The sequence below is a fragment of the Poromitra crassiceps genome, assembly GCF_964638095.1.
Source record: "Poromitra crassiceps genome assembly, chromosome: 6".
In the NCBI taxonomy this organism is placed as follows: domain Eukaryota; kingdom Metazoa; phylum Chordata; class Actinopteri; order Beryciformes; family Melamphaidae; genus Poromitra; species Poromitra crassiceps.
The window spans coordinates 26,507,634-26,529,149 of NC_139627.1; the positions used below are offsets into that span (position 1 = coordinate 26,507,634).

General features: G+C 41.9%; 2 protein-coding genes across 4 annotated transcripts in view; one reads left to right on the top strand and one right to left on the bottom strand.

Moving 5' to 3' along the window:
* The window catches only part of ppp1r9ala (protein phosphatase 1 regulatory subunit 9A-like A), a 37,226-nt gene extending 27,322 nt beyond the window's left edge, over nt 1–9,904 (top strand). The window contains exons 13-20 of one of the 3 annotated variants that reach the window (XR_014552780.1): nt 265–592; nt 679–736; nt 830–901; nt 1,740–1,941; nt 5,153–5,269; nt 6,971–7,159; nt 7,693–7,911; nt 8,633–9,904. Coding sequence is in view for 2 of the 3 variants with exons in the window: in XM_083639078.1 (XP_083495204.1) it covers nt 265–592; nt 679–736; nt 830–901; nt 1,740–1,941; nt 5,153–5,269; nt 6,971–7,159; nt 7,693–7,857 (1,131 nt within the window). In the remaining variant the exon portion in view is untranslated. Of the gene's footprint in view, nt 1–264; nt 593–678; nt 737–829; nt 902–1,739; nt 1,942–5,152; nt 5,270–6,970; nt 7,160–7,692 lie in introns of all 3 variants that reach the window. The other 2 variants (XM_083639078.1, XM_083639079.1) reach the window with 2 other exon arrangements.
* A 497-nt stretch (nt 9,905–10,401) lies between these two features.
* Nucleotides 10,402–21,342, bottom strand: pdk1 (pyruvate dehydrogenase kinase, isozyme 1). The gene is made up of 11 exons (XM_083639097.1): nt 21,005–21,342; nt 20,651–20,792; nt 20,484–20,555; nt 19,866–20,050; nt 16,939–17,028; nt 16,707–16,784; nt 16,373–16,449; nt 16,128–16,226; nt 15,229–15,336; nt 14,154–14,267; nt 10,402–14,046 (listed from the first exon to the last, which is right to left on the bottom strand). Exons 1-11 carry the CDS (start codon nt 21,111–21,113, stop codon nt 13,906–13,908), a joined length of 1,215 nt encoding a protein of 404 aa, XP_083495223.1. The 5' UTR covers nt 21,114–21,342; the 3' UTR covers nt 10,402–13,905.
* Nucleotides 21,343–21,516: the final 174 nt, after the last annotated feature.

The following is a 21,516-nucleotide window of genomic DNA, read 5'->3' on the forward strand; positions in this document are numbered from 1 at the left end:
GGACTTTAGTTGTTGTGCCTGCAGCTCACTGGTGGCATATCTTTTAACTTTTTTGGTGACTCAGAAGGAATGCCACTACAAGTGGTGATTTTCAATTGGTTTATTATTAGTATTTTAATTAACAGTGATCACTGGTCACACAGTCAATGACACAATGACAGTGTGTGTGCAAACCTGACAGCCAATCAGAACTGAGGACCGGAGCTTTCTGTTATATAGAACAGCTTGTCCTCGTCCATGTAAAGAACTAGTCTGTCCCTCCAGGAGACTGAGGAAGAGGAGGATCAGGAGGAGCAAGAGACTCCCAGGAGGAGGAGGTCAATCCAGGAGAGCCTGTCTCTGCCGCTGCCTGTCTGCTATCCTGGAAACGGACAGAGAGACGATCCAGTGGAGACGAGAGATGGATCCAGGAGTAAGGTGGAGCTCTCCAGCAGCCCCTCCTTGTCGTCGCCATCCCAGAGAGACAGTATTGAAAGCGGCGGAAGCCCCTCTCTATCGCCCTCTAAAGAAACCCCGTCGCCACACTCCCCCTCAGGGTTCCTGCGTAACGTCAAGAAGAGGGAGTCCAAAGGCAAGGGCAAAGAGCTGAAAGGTTTGTAAGATCCAAACACCCTGCTGTAAGAGCTGCTCTGCTCTCTGACATTGTTATTGAGCCTGATTATTATTGCTCCATTCCAGAGGATTTAAATGAGGCCTCGTCGGCAGGAAAAGCAAAAAGACGATTTCCTGACTTTGGGTAAGTCCCCATGATGTCAATCATTAGTTTCCAAGTTACTACCATTGTAGTATTATCTATTCTAATCCAATATGTTACTGATAACCAACACAGGGGCCTCCGGAAGTCAGGTGGCAAAGGGAAGAAACACGACAAGGAGGCGATGAGAGCGTCTTTGGACAGCAGGTATTGCTTTTTCAATTCATTAAGGACAGTATGAAGTGCCAAATAACCCTTCCAAAAAGCTGTTGCTTTTTTTGTGGGCCACTTTCAATGTTTTCCAACAGAACATTTGGTGGAAGCTTTCAGTGCGCTGCCCAGTCAAAGAGGTAGCTGGCGGCCACATATTTTTTTGTTCCATCTGTGGGCAGAATACTCTTTTATCGGATTCATTTTTGGCAACAAGGATATTCAATCATGGGCTATAGAGACACTGCGTGAAATAGGCCACGCCCATCACGGGGGAAAAGCTCCGTTCATTTCCAGACACCAGCATCATTTTCCTTGAATTAAACATAGCTAAAAGCTGTTGTGTGGTGGGCTGCGCAGCCAACACATGTAAAAAATCGCCAGTTAAAGTTTTTTTGTACTCCCGAGGAAAACAAGGAAGCCATTGAGAATTGGCGAGAAGAAAAATGTGGATGTTGCTGTCAATGAACTAAGTTGGAGTGTTCATCTTCCGTATATACGATCTTTTTGTGCAACACCGACCATGCACGCGACATAGGAGAACGGCAGGTTTGGACGGGAGTTTGTGTTTTCCCCCGTTTTGGGCGTGGTTTCTGAATGATGACGCGCTCCGCAGTGTCTCTATCAAAGGCTCATGTAAGCTGTGCAGGTTGTTGTTGTTTGCCTTCACCATACTATGGATTGGCCTGTGTCTGTGGCAATGACCTCTGACATCTCTGGGTATTGTTATTTGAATTTGTAGGTTGTTCTTGGCTGTCTTGTTATGCAAGAGATCTTGTATTAAGCAGTCACATGTAAGCTTGACTGTGTATCCTCCTCCTTCCCCAATGCCCAGGGGGTCGGCAGAGCTGCTGGATGAGTCTGGAGGGAACCTGTCTCCCTCAGAGTCCATGACCTCCATCCCTACCTGTATGCCCTTCTCTTGGTTTGGGGACAGAGAGAAAGACAGGGACAAGGAGCCGTCCTCCTCCAGCAGCAGTCTGCCATACACTACCACTGAGACCAGCAGTGAGCAAAGCCAGGATCGCAAAAATAAGGTGTGTGTAAATTAGTTTGAAAATATATATTGGATATACACAGACTACATGTATTTAAAGCCCCATTCAGCAACTTTTCCAAGTTTTGCTATTGGGGAAACTGCGTCCTCTGCGTGCAACAGTATCGATATCGATATCGCAGTTCAAAGTCAACAAAACACAGCGCCAGAAAGCTCTATGTACATGTTGTGACATCGGGTACTCGCCACGTGATGAAATAATAATCCATAGTTACGTGAAACGTCATTTTCGTAGCAAATCCGCATCGAGTTACTTCCTTGTTTCCAGGAACACCACGCTCTCGCTGTAGAGCGCTTGCGCGCATCTTGTCTCCGGGACGCAGGCACCAAACTGCTTAGTCCCAGGAGAGGGCTTTGGAGGGCGGTGTGTGACCAATAGAGGTGACATTCTTCCTGTTACAAGTCATTCTACCACCCTCAATGACTAAAAAGCTGTTATATTAAGGTGAAAAAGTTACTGATTGGGGCTTTAACACTACATGATGTACATACGGTATACATTTTAAATACAATAAATGTATTTAACACTAGACGGAATGTACTGTAGTATGACCAATGACCAGTCAGAAATTCTTTGGTCTCACATCAATTAATTTGTGCAAAACTGTATTGCACAAACTATATATATAAACTATATATATATATATATATATATATATATATATATATATATATATATACACACACACACACACACACACACACACACACACACACACACACACACACACACACACACACACACACACACACACACACACACACACACACACACACACACACACACACACATATATATATATATAACTGCTCTTTCAAATCAAGCAATCTGATTGGCTCACAGCTGTAAATCAAGCAATCTGATTGGCTCACAGCTGTGTGGTATATTTAGCATATACCACAGTTACAGCCCTGAACACTGTGTGAAGTAAATGGGGGCAAAAATGAAATTGGGGCCATTTATGGGAGAGTTGACCTGTTTGGACCTGAGCCAGAGGGGCTCAGGTCCAAACAGTGATTTAAGCTTTTACGAGTTGTTTAATATACTTTCATATTGCCATACTTGGTAACAATTTTATAAAAGCATTAAAGCAATAGATCACTTCAGACCGTGGTATATGCTTATTATACCACACCTAAGGGCCGTGCTTTGAAAGATCCCAACATGCTTTGAAAACACCCTTAGGTGTGCCTGTCATGATCTATTGCTTATATATAGATAACTTATGTGTGTGTGTGTGTGTGTGTGTGTGTGTGTGTGTGTGTGTGTGTGTGTGTGTGTATATATATATATATATATATATATATATACAGTATATAGTGAAATTAACCTTTATTTGGTGTCCCTTGAGAAAATAAAAAAACAGCAATCATTGCACCATTTACAAATCTTGGTTGACAATAGTTGTGATTATAGCGCTATCCAAATTAGTTAGTGCCTTTGGTATTTATGCTTTTTACCTTTACATTGTATACATTTTGGAGGCAAAAAGTTTGCATTTACAATTTTCTCTTTCTTTCCTTCATATTGTTTAATGTAGCACGAGATGCCTAAATCAGTAACCAAGACTTTGTGTTTTGTGGTCTTTATATTCATCTGCCAATCAATGAAAAGCAACAAACCAATCATTGAAAAGCAACTTCTCAATCTACCACATACATGGGAATGAATGCAAGAGGAACTTAAGAAAACATTGTGTGCACAATACTGATTGTACGTGCTAGAAAATAGAGTCCCAGGCTAGTGAATTGATGATAATCATTTGTAGTGACAGGCAGCTTGGCTGTTCTCTGTCTTTAAATTGACCCGTCATCCTCCTCTCTTCTCTCAATGAGTTGGCCAGCTGCGAGACAGTCATCGTCCTTGTCTACACTCCATTATCACAGCAGATTTTTGTCCTCATGAAAACGGTAAAACCAGTAGACACAAAGCGGGAGCCTAATTTCCTATTTCCAGACATGTGCTTTCAGTGACCAATTCTCCAAATAAGCTACACCAAACAATGACTGGAATAAGGGCATATCCATATGTTAGTCATCAGAGAGCAAGTGGGGAAAGATTCCGTGGCTTTTCAGTGACTTGGCAAATAGTGACGCATCAAATCGCCTCCATCTAGTTAAGCGCCTGGCTAGCTGTCACACAGGCTGTGGCTGGGTGGGAGTTGCCACACGCCACAGTGCTCTTCAATGAATTCAAGACATTTCTGAACCAATAAGGAGCCACTATGAAGAGAACACTCTTGGGTCTATTACTGTGTGTATGTCACTGTGTGTATGTCATACTGTGTGTATGTCATGGCAATTTCAACTCTGTGCAAGCCTGCAGCTCAGAGGACTCTTACTAAACAGTCCTTCCTTTAAACAGACAAATCTCTCCTGGTCCTCTTTATTCAGTCGCTCATTAGATTTGGTACAGTATCATCTTTTTTTACCCTTTCTAATTCTCGTAGAGGAGATGGTAGATCACTACTAACAAATGTAGTTTTGTGATTTGTAGTTTCACATCTAGATCCTAGTATCAATAAAATCATTGCAGTGGGTATGTGGTAGTGTTCCACAAATTTCATATTGTCTAATTTTCTGATTAAACTACATTGACTAAACCTGATGGCTTGGTTTAGAGGACACAGATTAAGCCTACAGTAGTCCTGGACTGGATGATATTATTCTCGTTCCAGGATTAAACCTAATCTGTGTCTGGAAAACCAACTGTAGTTTAACTTTAAAACTGCACCACATATTTAAATGTATTTAACGGCATTTTAATTAAAACATTACCTCATACCTAATATTGCGTTTTGTGTTGTGTGATCTTCCATTAGAATCACTTGTTTAGTTTAGAAGTTGTGGATGTAGTTTTGTTGGTGAATGGGTGTTGGTGTTTGTTTTAGTTCCTTGAATATCATGTTAGGTTTACAGGCGTATGAGACACATGATCTTTTCTCATCCCCTCTGATGTTAATAACAACAGTGACTGACGTAGCGTAACACTTAGATCACTCTTATGGATTTGGAGCATTGTGATCGCAGTTTTGATGATTAATCATAACAATTTCAGTCCGGAAGCACTATTCTCACCCTGTATTCACCCCCCTACCCCCACCCTGCCCTGTAGCGTTGTTTTTGTCCCACCCTAGTAAAGAACTGTGTGTTAATCTAGTTAATGAGTTTGTTGTTTCCACTTGTTCCAGAGTTTGTCAGTCATAGATGATTCTAACCCTGCCAGTCCCAGTTCAGACATCTCTGGGTTAGTTGCTGAACCCAATCTGTCTGGGCGCTCACACACTTTAGTCTTCTCTTCCACTGAGGTGAGTGCTCTCTTTGTCGCACGGCCACTAAAGCTGTGCGAGATGCCTTCATGTGGCTGAAAGCTGTGTGAGATGCCTTCATGTGGCTCAAATGGGATGTTCTCAAGCATGCTCTGGGAGCCTCCCCCTCTCATAGCTGCCATTAAATCATGAATGGAGAGAGCAAGGAATGGGGTTGCACTTGCATGTGTGTGGACGCTATCTTGTGTTGTGTGCTACAACAAGTCTTATGGCTTAGCTCGTTTTAAAGTCGGCTGTGACGTTACTAGTTTGAACTTCTCTATTAAGGCATCTATTAGAATAGTCAAGTGGTGCATCATGTTGTTTACCAGCTTTGGCAGAACCACCGAACACGTTTGACTGCTCTGCTGCCTCTGCATCTGTGTTTCATTCATGTTCGTTGTGTCTGGTTTTTTGCTGACATTATAGTTGAAGAATTTTTAAAGGTTATAATCTCAGCAGAACCTATAAAGACATGCACTTTGGAGTCATGGGTATTTTGCGGTCACTGACATGCTTCCTGTGCATGTTGATTTTCTCACTGCTCCTTATTTGGTGAATTAGGGCATTGCATACTAGTTGTTTTCAGTCATAGATAGGGATGCACGATATATCGGCAATCATATCGGTATCGGCCAGTATCGGCCGATTTTTTAACATATCGGTCATATCGGTATCGGTCAGATGTTGCAATGTTAATATCGGTTATCATTATCAGCCAAATTCTTCACATTGATATGAAATAATGCAGTAAATCTATGATTTATGGGCTTTTCCAAAGGCTTTGCAAATAAAGAAATGCATAACTTTTTCAAATTCAGTGTTAACATGTGTTTTTCAGTATGTACAAAATGTGATGATCATAAAAATGTGGTTTTATACAGATCATATCGACATCGGTAAATATCGGTTATCGGCCATAACAGCAATGTTAATATCGGTTATCGGCATCGGCCAAAATTTTCATATCGGTGCATCCCTAGTCATAGAACATGCAATGCATGTTGTTCTTTGCACCATAGCAAGAGGTTTCTGCTGCTGCATACTAGAGCCTGGCTTTGCTGTTTTCATGCTGGTGGCTGCAGCCCAACTTGAACTGCTACTCAGCAAGCCCACATAGAAAGGCTTCTTGATGTAGTCTCAGAAAGTATTCACCCAGCTAGACCCAATATAAAATGTCTTGTTTTATGAAATCTTTTCAAAATGCCATTTATTTTGTGAATAATGTACTCAAATCGTTCCATTCTCAAGTGGAAGAATGTGAGAAATGACTATATTTCACCATTTTTCACTTCCTGTCAACATTGGTTTAGAATAGATAATTAAATTGATAAGAGCACGGATCCAAACATGTACAGGTCCTAGAGTATATGGATGGTGCGCATTGTTGGCACAATCGTATTTTTGGGAGTTACTCTTTAAGGTGTAATTTCCCCCCCTGCATAGGGCATGAGTAATAGTCTTTTCCCTTAAGAAATCAAATATAACACAGGATGACATTCAACAATTCCTTGTGACAATTACCTGCACTGAAATAAACAAGGTGATTTTTTCAAAAAATAATTGAACCCACAAGGTTTCAAGAATCTTGCACAGAAAAAAACTAAATATGCAAAAGTTAAGGGGTTGAATACTTTCTAAAGTAGCTAGCAGTATGTTTATTGTTAATGCCTTGTTTCCTGTTCTGTGTATGCTCTGTAGACCTTGGATGATGAACCAGTACCCACAGGAAAGGAGTATCAATGGCAGAACCGGCCTGTCTCTGAATGGACCAATCAGCAAGTCTGCCATTGGTTGATGGGCATGAATATGGACCAATACACAACTGAGTTTACAGCCAAGGGAGTGGATGGCCAGCAGCTCATGCACCTGGACAGTGACAAGTTGAAGGTGAAAACAAACAAAAGAGGCCTTCAGAGTTTGTTAGTCTTTGACTGCCACCTTATTAGAAGCCCCCCTCAACTGAGTTTTAGCTAGAGATAAATGTGAGTGATTCTGCAGCCATGCTTTACATCTGCAACAGTAGTGGGAAATGCATATGAAGGGCATTGAGAGGAAATGGTATGACAAGAATATTGAAATGGTAGGATGACAAGAGTGTTGACCCTTTGCAGAGTTGTAGAATTTGGTCATCTAGAGTAGAAAGACAATTAAGCACAGTGTTCTTCTATGTATGTATGTATGTCTGTAAATGGACAACTTCATTGGACTTCAAGATTATGAGACCAACAGTTAAGCTGCGCCACTAAATCCCTGCATAAATTGAGGGTTTGGTTGAACACGTTAATTGTTCTCACACTGACCTCATGACGTTGGCAGGTGCAGCAACATTGGTTCTTAATACCATGGACTTAGTCTGAAGCATATGCAAGACATATTGTAGTGTTTATTTTCAGGCTAAATCTGTGCACATTGTCCCCCAGGCTCTTGGTGTGTCCAGTCAGAGTGACCGCTCAACTATCAAGAAGAAGCTGAAGGACATGCGTAAGGCCCAGGAGAAGCTGGAGAAGCAGAGAGAGAAGAGAGAGAAAGAGGCTCGACGCAGCGGGCGGCTGCCGGCGCCGCTCAGCACAGACTCTGTCTGCTGAGGTCTGAAGTCATGCAGCTCCTCGTGTCCACCACCGGGCGGGGCACTGTTTCACATAAGCCCTTTTCCCACATGCGCTTTGTACTGCAAAATGACCGGTACGTGGTCTAATGCCTGCATGTGAGAAAGGCGCCGTGCCGGTATAAGCGCGACCCCGTCGTCGCGGAGATTTCACCACTTTCCAGCCTGTCAGAAGAGCGGTATGCGCTTTAGCGGATACTAGTGAGAAACGGGTGCAGTCATTTTCCGCGACACTCTCATGGGCGAGGTGTACACACGTTGCTTTATGTTCCAGCGGGCATAATCTAATCATTCGCGCACATTAAAGCAAACTGGCGAAATGATCTTGTGATAATAAGAGCAGTAGCCTATGTCAGCTTCATGTGTGGGTGTGCTGTGCTGATTTTCCCCTCTCCTCTCTGCTCGCTCTCTGGCCACAGTCCTCTTCAGTCACAGCCCGACAGGGCAAATGCATGAAGCGAAAGTGGAAGTATTTTGCTTACGTTGCCGACAGCGAAGGCAAGCCCGGACACATCAAATGAAGCCAGTCTGTAAAAAGTGCTTCAACGCGATGCAGGTGAACGGATAAACAAGCAAACTTATTTCACCATTCAGAGTTTTGCCGACACGTCACTCCCCCACTCGCTCTGCAGTGCCGCCCCCCACATACAGGCAATTTCGCTGATAGATTCCCACATGCGCGAGCCGAAGTGTGAAGGGAAATGTCCGATATTGACTTACAGGTAATTTTCCGGTACGCATGTGGGAAAAGGGCTATACTGTGTGTTAGTGCCTCCAGTTCACTTTACTGTCACATGTTGTGAAGGCAACTCATAACCACAGAGCATGACTGCACACCTGTGCTGTCATGATGCCAGTCATGATTGATCTCCATACTGTAGCTTCCGCTTCATTTCTCGTTCTCTCACCGTTTAAAAATACATTTTCCTCTGATCAAACCATTTAAATTGAGAGAGATCAGGCAAAGACTATTGGAGGCAAGAGACAAAGCTCTGGTGCTTTTTTGACAACAGAGCTGCCGCAATTTTGGCCTGAAAAAAAACTGCCGCTTGCACCATTGGGACAACAGCACAGAACCATGACAGCCAATCAGAGGTAGTCTCCTTCAGGCCAAAATGGCAGATTTGCTCTGCGTGGATGTTGCAATGGTTCTTATCAATGCAAGAAGGGGAACATAAAAAAAAGACACGTGTTGGGTATGTGACCAAAAAGGTAACCTAACTTTTTTTTTACCACTATAAAGCTTAGAAGCTATAAAACAAAAATTATGTTTTCAGATACGTATAATGTAGTTGTCGTAATGCACACATTACCTATGGAAGGCAAAAGTATACAGTACTGCTTTTTAAACATTTTATATTTTTGCTAGCAGTACCTGCTTGTAGCCATGTACAAATCTTTTGCAGGAAGTTATTGTACAGTTCAGATAAAAGCACTATATTGTCTTTTAAGCTTCAAAGGGCGACAAGGTTTTAAGTGTATAAATACGTTTTATACATGTGCCTATTAACTGCATAACTTTTTTAATTGAAATATTGAGGTCCATTTTATACTATATACCTTTTTCTACTAAGTAGAATAGCAAGGATGAGATCAATTTTGCTGAATGAAAAGCAACAAATCAAGTAGGGACATGGTGAATGCTGCTTGTGCTGTCCCTAACTGTGCCTGGGTGGGTGATGCACCACTGTCACTGAAATGGTACCATGATGTTCCATGATGTAAATACACGCGTGTAGGTCCGCACCCGCCTCACTGGTCCATAGACTGTAGAATGTCCCTATTACAAGGACTGTTTTGAGTAGGGAACATATGTCACAATTTTGAGTATGAATGTGAGGGTGAACAGTGAGTGTTCACAGACAAACTGCCTTTTTTTCTTGTGGCAATTCAAGCATGATCATGATTAAATGTTCTGTATATTTCATGGAATGTAAGATGTTGGACTGCAAGACAATTATGTTTTCCACATCCTCTGAAACGGAGAAACAGATTTCTTGGTACATAATGTTAAGCAGCATCAATAAACTCATTTTCACTTGATGTGGTGTGGGTCTGTCTGTCCTAGTTTCCTAGGAACAAGGCTCTCACTCCATTCTCCAATTCACACACCTTTGCGGTGAGGTATTTGATGCTTCTTTATCATCAGTAGTAAATGGAGATTCAATAAGGGAAAAAAATATTTTCATCCTCGCCTAGTGTATATAATCTAAATTTCAAAGGCCAAATTATCCCCATTATAACAGATTTATAATACAATTTATAATAAAGATACTCAGGCGGTCACCATGTTTTGACCATGTTTTACTGTTTACATGTTGACTGCTTACTGGGAGTTTTACTTCAAAACACTTTCAGTATTTGCATATATGTTACAAATAACAGATCGCCCAACATTGAAATAGTAATAAACACAAGTAATATTTATCAATATTCATATATGACCGAAGAGCTCAATGCTCTTCAGTCATATATGAATCATTTATATTGACCACACAGGAGAATGCAAGGGTCTTCAGTGCTTTATTAGCTATGCAGTTTCAGCAGATGAATATACTTTGATACAGCCACCAGATGGTGACGAAGAGCCAGAGCTCCCACCATAGGGATTCAGTCTGGCTGGACTAAAAATCAATGCCCAATGAAACCCCTGACGACCGCTATGACTCCCTGTTTGTCCAAAATTACAGTAGAAACGTAAGTAACTAAAAGGCAAAGCTGATGTTTTTGGTGAAAATAACATTAAGTCTTGTTGGCAAGGCAAGAACATAGATTTATGTCAGTGAGACTCTAATGTGAAGTTTGTTTGACTTCAATCGTGGTGCTTTCAAGGTCATTCTGAAGGCTCGAAATGTCTAGTTTCCAGCGATACCAAACATATTATTGTAGAGTAACAAGAAAAATGATCCCGGATCTTTTGCTCACAACTTGCTCTTATATTTACGAAGTTTATTGGACAACATACAATTGGCTTACGGATTCCGAAAGCTGAAGACCCCATGTTTTCAAAACAGTATAACATTCATAACTTCTATAAATAGACTATCTTCCATCGCAATTTTTCATAACTACGCCATGGGTGGACCCCGGTACCAGGTCGGTCAGGGTTAACACATTTTTCTTGTTATGAGAAAAAGATAAGGATGCTCAAGTTGGTTCTGATCTGCAGCTTCAGGTAAGGGGAGGATTTATGAGGGAAACTAAGCATGTTTGTCAATACACACAGTTTTCATTTGAGCTATTCAGAATTCTAATCGTTCATTCAGTTACACAACTTTAGGCCTAAATATCAATACTATGACGTAGCCAGTGTAATCTCGTGATGTTTTCAGTCTGGAAAGCTATAATTTGGGCCACTGATTGAAAGCAATTTATGACTACAAGCTCATTAAAAAATAAATAATTCTATGCTGGCCCAATGGGATTCTGGCCTAGACATAGTGGTCCAGATCTTGGACACAGGGCCGCTCAGAGAGATGGCAGTGCCCCTGGAAGGGTCCAGCCACTATGCCCCCCCTCCCTCGCACGCGCTTTACTCATATCAACGCTGCAGCTTTCGGAGCTGACTGAAAAAAGTTTGTTAACAGATTATTATTTGGGTCTAAAGCCCTTGCCTGCTCCCGCTTTTTTTTTGCCTTGCGATTTTGGCATCCTGACTTTTGTTTTGCTCCTGGCATTTTGCTATCACCGGTCTTGTTTTGTTTGCTATCACCTGTCTGTGTTGTGTGTTACACCATAAATGGTCCCTCTAGCTGCTGCTGCCCCAAGCAAAATGGTCCGCCCCAAGCCTGCCTTGTTCTTCTTCTTTTGGCTTTCCGGCAGACTAGATGCCTTGCGGCACATTGCTGCCTCTCACTGCACTGGTCGGATGGGGGATTACATCAGAATGGCACTATTTTCCACAGGAGCACTCCTGCCCAAGCATGCCTTGTTACTGCTGCTGTGTTTTGTGTATTTGTTCGACTCCTTGCAAAAAAAAAAAAATTAGTTGCCGCATTTTCAGGATGGGAGATATATTTTAGTGTTCATTTTTTTTTTTTTGCCTGGCTCCAATGCCCCCCCTTGTGGCGATGCCCCTGGAAGCTTACCCCTTTACCCCTCCTTATGGGCGGCCCTGCTTGGACACTCACTTGCAAAGTTATTAGAATTGACCATTTGGCAGATGCTTTTATTCAAAGCGACGTACATATGAGATTTAATACAACACAAGCAAGGTTCTAGTCAGGACAGAACAAGACTAAGTGCCATAAAGCTAAGCTCTAGTCCAGTGGTTCTCAACGTGTGGTACGCAGGGCTCCCTCCCTCTCATACTTTCATATCATTTTCTGAGGTGGGATTTGGTGTAAAAAGGTTGAGTAGCACTGCTCTAATCCAACAGGACATAAGTGATACGAGGCAATTCATAGAGGCAGATACTTTTTTTTGTTACACAGTCCATCAGGTGATAACGTGTTCAAGTTATGGCATATAGAGGGTTAAATCAGTTTGGGCTACAAACAAAGTTTTCTTTTCAATTCAGGAGCCAAAAATCGTGTTATGTGTACATTTACAGAAGCTTTACAGGGGTTAAATGTTAAATCAATATGACAGATTGGCGTCAGTGGCCCAAATAATTGTAGAACTCTGGAAATTGATATGGTTATGGCAGCTATTGAGATCAAAGACAATTCAAGATGTTAAAATGCAGAGTGAAAAATGTGTATATTGGCATGTTTACAAAGTTAGAAAAGGCATTAAGACTTTCCCTTAACTCACAACTAAGAAACTGCAAATTAGAAAAGAAACCTTCAACCTTCTGGTCTTTTTCTCATAATAAGAAAAGGTCTCTTAATTATAAGAAATATCTCATTATGAGAAAACCTAATGGCAAAAATGGAGTTTTCTCCCCCAGGATGAATGCAATATGCAGGTTCTTTTTTAAATCCCCGGCACCTGCCTTTCTTGTCCCGTACAATAGAATCAGAGTTCAAACATCCAATGAAATACAACCGAGGAGTGTTGAACACTGAGCTGCAGCAATTCTGTAACAAGTTCCCCTTTTCTTACAAAGCATCCAACCTCAGACAGAGTAAAGCAGATGGGCGGAGTACAACATAAAACACTACACACTCCAGGGGAGGGTAGTAACGACTTATAGCTTAAGTAACGGACACACAGGAGTAAAAAAAAAATAGTTGTTTTCTTAAGAACAAGTACTTTTCATGTTCCTTTTTTAAAACTGTACGTTTTCTCTTTACTGAATTATATTTTTGAATCAGTAATCTACTTTTTACTTTGCTACATTTGTCCACTCTGGGACGGGTAGGGAATGGGGAAAGAGAAGGGTAGGTGAGGAAGCGAGGGGTAGAGAGGAAGAGTGGGAGACTGTTCATATCTCAATTGTATAAAGCTATCCTTATTTGTTTGATTAGCCTACCTGCTCTACTTCATAAAAAAATAAAACTTTTATCAACAAAACTTTTTTTCTTCATTATTTTGCACTGGCCCTAAGAAATATTAAATGGAAAGTAACATACTTTGATTAATTTACCAACCAGGTACTTTTTTTTTTTTACTTGTACTTGAGTAGGTTTCTCAAATGGTAATTTTCACTTTTGCTTAATTTTTTTATGAGAGTAATTGTACTTTTACTTGAGTATAGATTTCCAGTACTCTACAAACCACTGATAAACACACACACACACACAAACACACACACACACACACACACACACACACACACACACACACACACACACACACACACACACACACACACACACACACACACACACACACACACACACACACATCTATTTTCAGCTAGATAAAAGCAGTTAAGCTCATGCATATCAAACTAAAAACATCAGAAAAAAATATTTCAGTCATTAGAAAGACCCTTACAGCTGCTGCATTCAAAAATTATAATAATAATAAATCGACATATAGCGTATCTATTGTTCTGCTGAAATATATGACACTATACCTTTGTTCTGTAAAACAACAACTCCCATGATGCACTTCCCTACAGGAGCCCAGCCACGTGGCTCTAGGAACTGCGGAATGTGGTCATGTCCTTGGGCTCTTTGCTCGGCACGCACCAGTCGTCCGCCTCGTGGATCGTCTTGTAGTGCTTCCAGACAGACTTGTTATACACCGGCAGACGCTCGATGGACTCTGTGGACAGGGCCTGCACATGATGGAGAGAAGAAGATTGAAAAGGAAGTTATTACAGGCTGCGTCCATTCACTTTGTCTCTACAGACTCCCACACGCTGTTGATGTGATGCCGACATACCCGAATGTAGATCACTGCATCAGTTCCGTGGCCCTCCAGGGAGTACAGCTTCAGGTCGCCTTGGAAGTACCTGGCATACAGCCGTGAGATGGGCAGGCCATACCCATAACCGGCCTAGGGGGGAAGTATAAAGCCAACCTTATCACAACAAGCTCCATCATTCAAAAATAAAGCAATTCTATCACAAGGCAAGGCAGCAGTCTCGTGACAAATTGGGAAGTACCAGACAGTACAACCAGAAGCATGAAAGTTGGGACAGCAAGGTTCCAGTCCGGCATTTGACAAAAGTGGTCATTCTTTTCATAAATTAACATGAGACAGAAGTACAGACAGTCTGCCTTTATTTATTTGTCTTTTTTCCTCCTTTCTGTGAAACCACATTGTATATTATACTCCCATGGTCAGATGTTTTCTATTTCCATGCAGCAGTTCAGGCACCGGTATGTTTTTATCTATAAAGCAATTTGAGGTCAATTGCCTTTCTATCAGTCTAGCTTGCTATAATATGTCTCGTAGAACTTGTGATCTCAGGACAAACCGCAGATTGTTCTTAAAGGGCCCCAAAGGCTTTTATGTTCTCTCTGTGCCCTCTAATGGGGAACTGCCTGCAGAGGGCGCTAAAGCTTCACTTTTGGTGAATTTCATGCTGTTGTAAAGTCCATGCAAACAGAATCTATTGACAATTCTAAATGTTTTAACAACTAGTTTTATTGGGGGGGGGGTCCTTGCTATTTGTGGGACAGCTTAACTGGAAAGATGCACACTGCATGGCAGATAATGTCAAAAGTGATAGGTCACAAACACAAACATGCTGCAATTATAGCATGAAGGGTTTTGTGGTTGAATACAGAGCCTTAATCCACTTAAGGTTAAGACACTGCAACACTGATAATCCTCCATAATTAGGGGGACGTGGTGAGATAATAGGGAAACGAATCAGGATTAAAGATTATAGTGTGTACTTCTGCCCCATTTTAATATTTTGATGCCAAATACAAATGGGATGAGTGGGGAAACTGAGCTCACTGTCCAAATGCTCACACTTGTGAGTGTACAGTAGGTCAGTAGGACTCACCAGAGGAGCGGCGCGGGCCTCCATGCTGGGCCGCGGTGCCGTGGAGTAGGTGTAGGTAAACAGTCTGTCGATCTTACGCAGCGGCACGCCTCCTCCACGATCGCTCACCTGAGGAAGAGGAAACAGTGCTCGAGCACCTACATGCACCAGAGCGCCACACAGGAAGACATTCCTGTCTGTGGCCTGCCTTTAACTCCTCCCTGAGTCAAGAGAATAGCCTCAGACCTATTTCCCCCGTCAGCAACTCAAACCCCACATTTTATAATGTACACCTGAACTGTGCAATAAAACTCAATGTGCAATAACTGTTCAATACTGCAATAATCCAATGTGAAATAATTGTACACAGTTACTGATGTACAATTTACTGACTGCAACTTACCTTTATTATTATTACTCACACTGCTGTATATAATATAACATTATGTATCATACATATTTCTCACTTATTATACTAAATAGTACTTTTGATAAAGACTGTAAGCACATAGAGTATTTGACACTTTATTGTATATACGGTACCTTTATTTTATTTTATTTTATTTTATTGTCTCATATCTATTCTTCTTGTAATGTCTCCATGTGTATATTTTTTCCCTTCCTGAATGTGAGCAACTGCAGCATTACTCAATTTCCTCTCTGGGAATCAATAAAGTATTTCTGATTGGGATTGTGAGGAGCACAACATGTCTGAGCAAACACCGTCCTCAACCAACCTTGCATGTGGCACAATTTGTGTTTCATAGAGCTATACATGTGACAGAACCTTTCACTCCCTTGCTTTAACATTTTAAACTTTATTTCCCAACTAGAGAAGAGTTTACACTAGTCAACTTTTATATATAAAAAAACAACAATCAGAACTCAGCAAGGCAGTCATGAATGCAACAGAGCTTTACCTTGACCGTCAGGTCTTCAGTTCCTAGTGCAACCTGTGCCTGGATCGGTGGATAGTCTATGGAATCGCCATGTAACTCCATGGTGGCCCTCATGGCGTTCTGCAACAATGAAAGCAAAATTAAAAAGAGATTTCCCACTCCCACAGTACGTGCAGCTGTAAAGGTGCTGCAGCAAAACGGCTCCGTCAACAATTTTACAAAAATATACCTTGAAGAGTTCAAACACCATGTGATACAAGTTTTACCTTGAAGAGCTCAAACACCATGTGATACAAATGTGATGGAACGTAGACCACAGTGATGGGCTTTCCCTTTTCCTTGACTGTTGGAGCAAAACATGGTCAAAGATGGGACAAAGTTATATTGGGTCAGATACCAGTGAAATCACATCAGAGAGAGAAAGAGACAGAGATAGTGTGAGTGTGAGTGTGAGTGTGAGTGTGTGTGTGTGTGTGTGTGTGTGTGTGTGTGTGTGTGTGTGTGTGTGTGTGTGTGTGTGTGTGTGTGTGTGTGTGTGAGTGTGTGTGTGTGTGTGTGGGTGTGTGTGTGTGAGTGTGTGTGTGTATCAAAACAAATTACCGTTAAATTCCTCCAGTACCAGCTCTGGAGAGTTAATGTAATACCGATCACAAAGGTTTCTTGCGTTTTCATAGGCGTCTACGAGGGACAGATATGTTTTTAAGAAAGGCATAGAGACAGCAGACAGTTACCTGAATAACAACAGTTTTAACATCGTGTCACAGCATGTTACTCATAAAATCATGACGACTACTGCGGTTCAATTAAACAAATATGAAATGAGCGTTCTCACCCCTGACCACATCACTGACACAGCAGTTGGGATCAATACTGCCAATCTGTTTAGGATGAGCTGGGTTCACCTTCCCTCCAAAGAGCAACGCTGGAATGAAAGAAACAGGGATGTGATCATTGCCTAATGGAAATAAATGGGAGTTGTGTGACCTCTGACCCCCAAAATACTCAAATCCTTAGAAATAGGAAAGAAAAACACATCCCTGGAGAAGTGCACATGCACATGCACATGCACTAGTACAAAGTATTAATTATTTATGGAAACAGATTATTGGAAAAATTCAAACAGAAATGAAACTATCCTGTCTACTTGTAAAACAAAAAATATATATAAACAAAACAAATAAAATAAAAAATATATGTTATATACATTATGTGTTAAATGTTTTCAGTGTGTCTTTTTATTTACTAGTAATCTTGCACGCTCGATTCCTAGGGTGCAGACTCTGGAGATGATGGAGTTATGGAAATCGCACGCTCCGAGGGCTCCCAAAATCGTGACCCTGACAGACAGACACCGCCCACCCACCTAGGCGCCATCGTGGAACTGTGCGCCATCGGCTCATAGTACTACATCACAGTTGCTCGAGTGACATCACTGTCACTGATGACATCACAACAATTGCTCGAGTGACATCACTGATGACATCACAATGCTTAAGTGACATCACTGATGACATCACAATCGTGACTGACCGGCGTACCACTAATGCCTACCCCACACTACAGGATTTTCAAATCCTTGAAGATTATAAAAATCTTGAGAGCCCACACACTACAGGACAGAGAGAGCCGATTTTTTAACATTTCAATCTTGGGACACACACACAATCGCGTCTGTTCAAACGCAACCCCACACACTAGAAGATTATGCCGAAGATTCACCTTGGAAGCAGGGCTCGACGTTAACTTTTAAAATGAATCTTGACGAGGAAACGTGTGGAGCTTTTATACACTGTGTGGTTTTCTGCTCGCGGAAGTCTTGAAAACTCCACTTTGTCCGCCCAGCCGCGTCCATTCGGGGTGTAGGCCTACTGTGCACGGCCAGGCGAAAACCGTCTGCACAGGTGCCTTGTGGAGGGGCGTGTCTGCTGATTTGACTCACTTTTCCGTGCGGACACTCGCCGATCTAAGCGCTTGTTGTAGGCTACATGCTTTGCAGTATAGCATTAGTTTTCCGTCCCGTTCAAAGACGCACGGGTATTTCACCTCGATGACAATTTCCTCGTTCTTTCTGTGCGGGGCTGCGGGCGGACGCGGACCAGATTATTTTGCGAAAAACTGTATGGAAACGCAGCTACTACTGGCTCTCTGCTCAAGATGCAATCGCCTGTCGGGTTGTAAATATCTAACATGTTAGATATGCCCGATTCACAATCGGGAAGAGGCAGTCTTCCCGATTGTGAATCTTTGAACCCCACACACTACAGGATAATTGGGGAAGATTATCTGCCCGACGCGCATCAAATCGGGAGCACCCCCGAGAAAATCGGGAGGGGGGAATCTTGGCCATAATCTTGCAAATTATCCTGTAGTGTGGGGTAGGCATTAGCCAATTTTAACGTTACCGCAAAATGAAGCCTTGAAGCTCTTGCTTCAGGGTAATATTTGATTGGTTGAATGGAGTATTCTGGGATATCTGTTCAAATCTGGAGCCCGCGAATGACGGGGGTGTGTCACGTGAGTTGGGTTTCTGCACTGACCTAAATAGGTCTCTATGAGCCTCATACAGTCAAACACCAAAGAAGAAGAAAATACTCCAGACCAGCCTATTAGCCGCTGTTAAGCCTCCACAAAGTAAATCAGATTTCGAAATATGTGTTATTTTGATAAACTGACCTCATAACGGGGATCTATATTATTACGTGTGCCTACTAACATTATTAAAAGATAAAGATAAGATTCTGATAGTTTGCTAAATTATTAGTTGCTAATCTGCTAGCGAGCTATCTGGCGAGCTTCTTCTGCAGCTTTCCGGCAGACTAGATGCCTTGCGGCACATTGCTGCCTCTACCGGTATTACTGTTCTTATTTATCCGATGTATTTATAGTTATGGCCATAATTTAGAAAACGGAGACCATGAGAGCATGAAAAAGACTTTAAATTGTTTTTTCAGGCCATGAACTCATTTGGAAAGTGTTTATTTAAGACATAGACAGAGAGATGGAACAACAGTCCTATGTCTCTGAGAATGTTTTGGATGTTTGCGGTTTATGTAGATATTGTTGTTTATGTTGATATTTTCATGCCCAAGTACGAGCAACTGTTGCATGTCCCAATTTCCCCTCTGGGATCATTAAAGTTTTTCTGATTCTGATTCTGATTCATCTCTTCATCTCATGAGACCTTAATTCATATTAAATAAGTAAGCTGAATCTCTGACTCAAGAACTCCTACTTTCATTTATTCCACAACACTAGCTATTTGGCCAGTGGACAAAACAGTTTTTGGACTCTGTAGTGCCCTCAACGTCCTTGATACATGACACTTGAATAAACAGCTCGATCATTCACAGGTGTAGACAGGGTGCAAGTCAAATAAGGCTCATTTGAAAGCCTTATGGTACATAAAGGCTGAAGCTAGAGCGAGCTGAGGCAATGCCTTTAGCCTCATTCAATGTCTGAATGAAAATGACTGTTCATTCACTGTGACAACAACAGGTGTGTGCCTATATTGCTGTAAAAACCAAGCTATGTACTGTTTGTGCTCAAAAGATAGTCCTCCCATTCACTGTCAATGGAGCAGCTGGGAGATTTCTCTCTTCATGATATCAAGAATCAAAGCATAGCAATATGAGCATTCTGCTGCTCAGGGGATTTTACAATCAACTAGATGTATGGCATAATGGTAACACATTTTGGAATATTAATAATATTTAAATAAAGTAAAAATTTAGTATTTCTATATGCAGCAGATCTACTCACTGTGCTGATTGAGCAGCATTCTGATGGATATCCTACTCATGTAGAAACGATCCAGGAAATACTGAACGTTTTGGCTGACGATGGGGTCTGTCCCATAGGCCTCTTTGTACTCCACGACTCCCTGGGCCATGGTGGGAATGACGTCATTGTGGCGGTTTCTGATTTTTATTACCGCATCTGTGAAACTACATCATCAAGACATAAAGAGGATATCTACACTTCAGCTGATGAACCTTGCAGAACTGCTACATCTCATAAAAGGGACTGAGTGATCAAAAATAGATGATGAATTCTTGAGCACACGTTCGATTTCAGCAATTTATTGTGCAAACACTGACGTTTCGACACAAAAGTCTCTTCCTCAGAGTCAAACCAGTCAAACGAGTCCTTCTGACTCTGAGGAAGAGAGTCAAACCAGTCCTCCTGACTCTGAGACTTTTGTGTCGAAACGTCAGTCTGTGTGCACAATAAATTGCTGAAATTGACAAGGTGCTCCAGAATTCATCCTTTATTTTTGACTACATCAAGAATGCCAGAAGGGTTACGGCTAGGCATGAACAAATACAACAATTAGGTGAGCTGTTCCATTGAAATAAAGTGAAGTTTTAATCAACTTACTCATATGTCACTTTCTCATCATCTGCGTTTTTTTCTTTGAACTCCAGAATATCCTGAAGACTTTGCATATACCTACATGGAAAGAAGCTTTAATATCCACACAGTGGCTCAGGCAGTAGGCTACAGGAAGTGAGAGAGGACTGAGGAGGAGGAATAAACCTACGTACCAGCTCTGGACCAGCCGAACAGATGGAGTCCTGAGCAGGTTATCCGGCAGGAGATTGATCTCTTTCATGATGTTAGCCAGCCTCACCGGCAACTCCTGCCTCAGGAAGGCAATGGAGGTTCTCTCACATGCATTTTCTGAGCCTAGAGGGTGTTAATATTGTGTTAGTATCATGGTGGAAGTATTAAAACTATTGTAACATGCTTAATTTGAGAAATATTGCCTGACCTATGGATACATTTCAAGTGTGTGTGTGTGTGTGTGTGTGTGTGTGTGTGTGTGTGAGAGAGAGAGAGAGAGAGAGAGAGAGAGAGAGAGAGAGAGAGAGAGAGAGAGAGAGAGAGAGATCCCTTACCAAAATCCAGGAACTGCTTCATTGAAAGAGGGGAGGGTGAAAATTTAGAGTAATAGTCAATGTCCTTCATTATGGAGGCACTGCTCCTCAAAACCCTTAAGATCCTCATGCTGTCTGGCCCTGTGTTGGCTCACTGCTGGCTGACGAAGTTACTGTGAATGATCAACCGGATACAATCCTGCATAGCTACAGCACGATGACATTAGCCGGGTCCGGTTCACTAACTTGGGCAGCTCTACAACGCACTAACGTTATTTACTTTAGCGTTATGTTATCAATAATGCACCCGTACAAAATAATGCATCCATAGTCCCTGCTGTCGCGAAATTAGTTACCGAAACGCGTTATTGCGATTGCTCAAGCGACCAGTCCCCGTATCAACAGGGCCAGGTGGCTCTGCTCTAGCTATTCAGAGAGTAACATCGCGTAACGAAAGAGTAGAGTCGCAACTACTTCCGTCTTTGCTCAAATGTCCAGACTCAACTGTTCAAAGATTGGCTATTGTTTAGCCA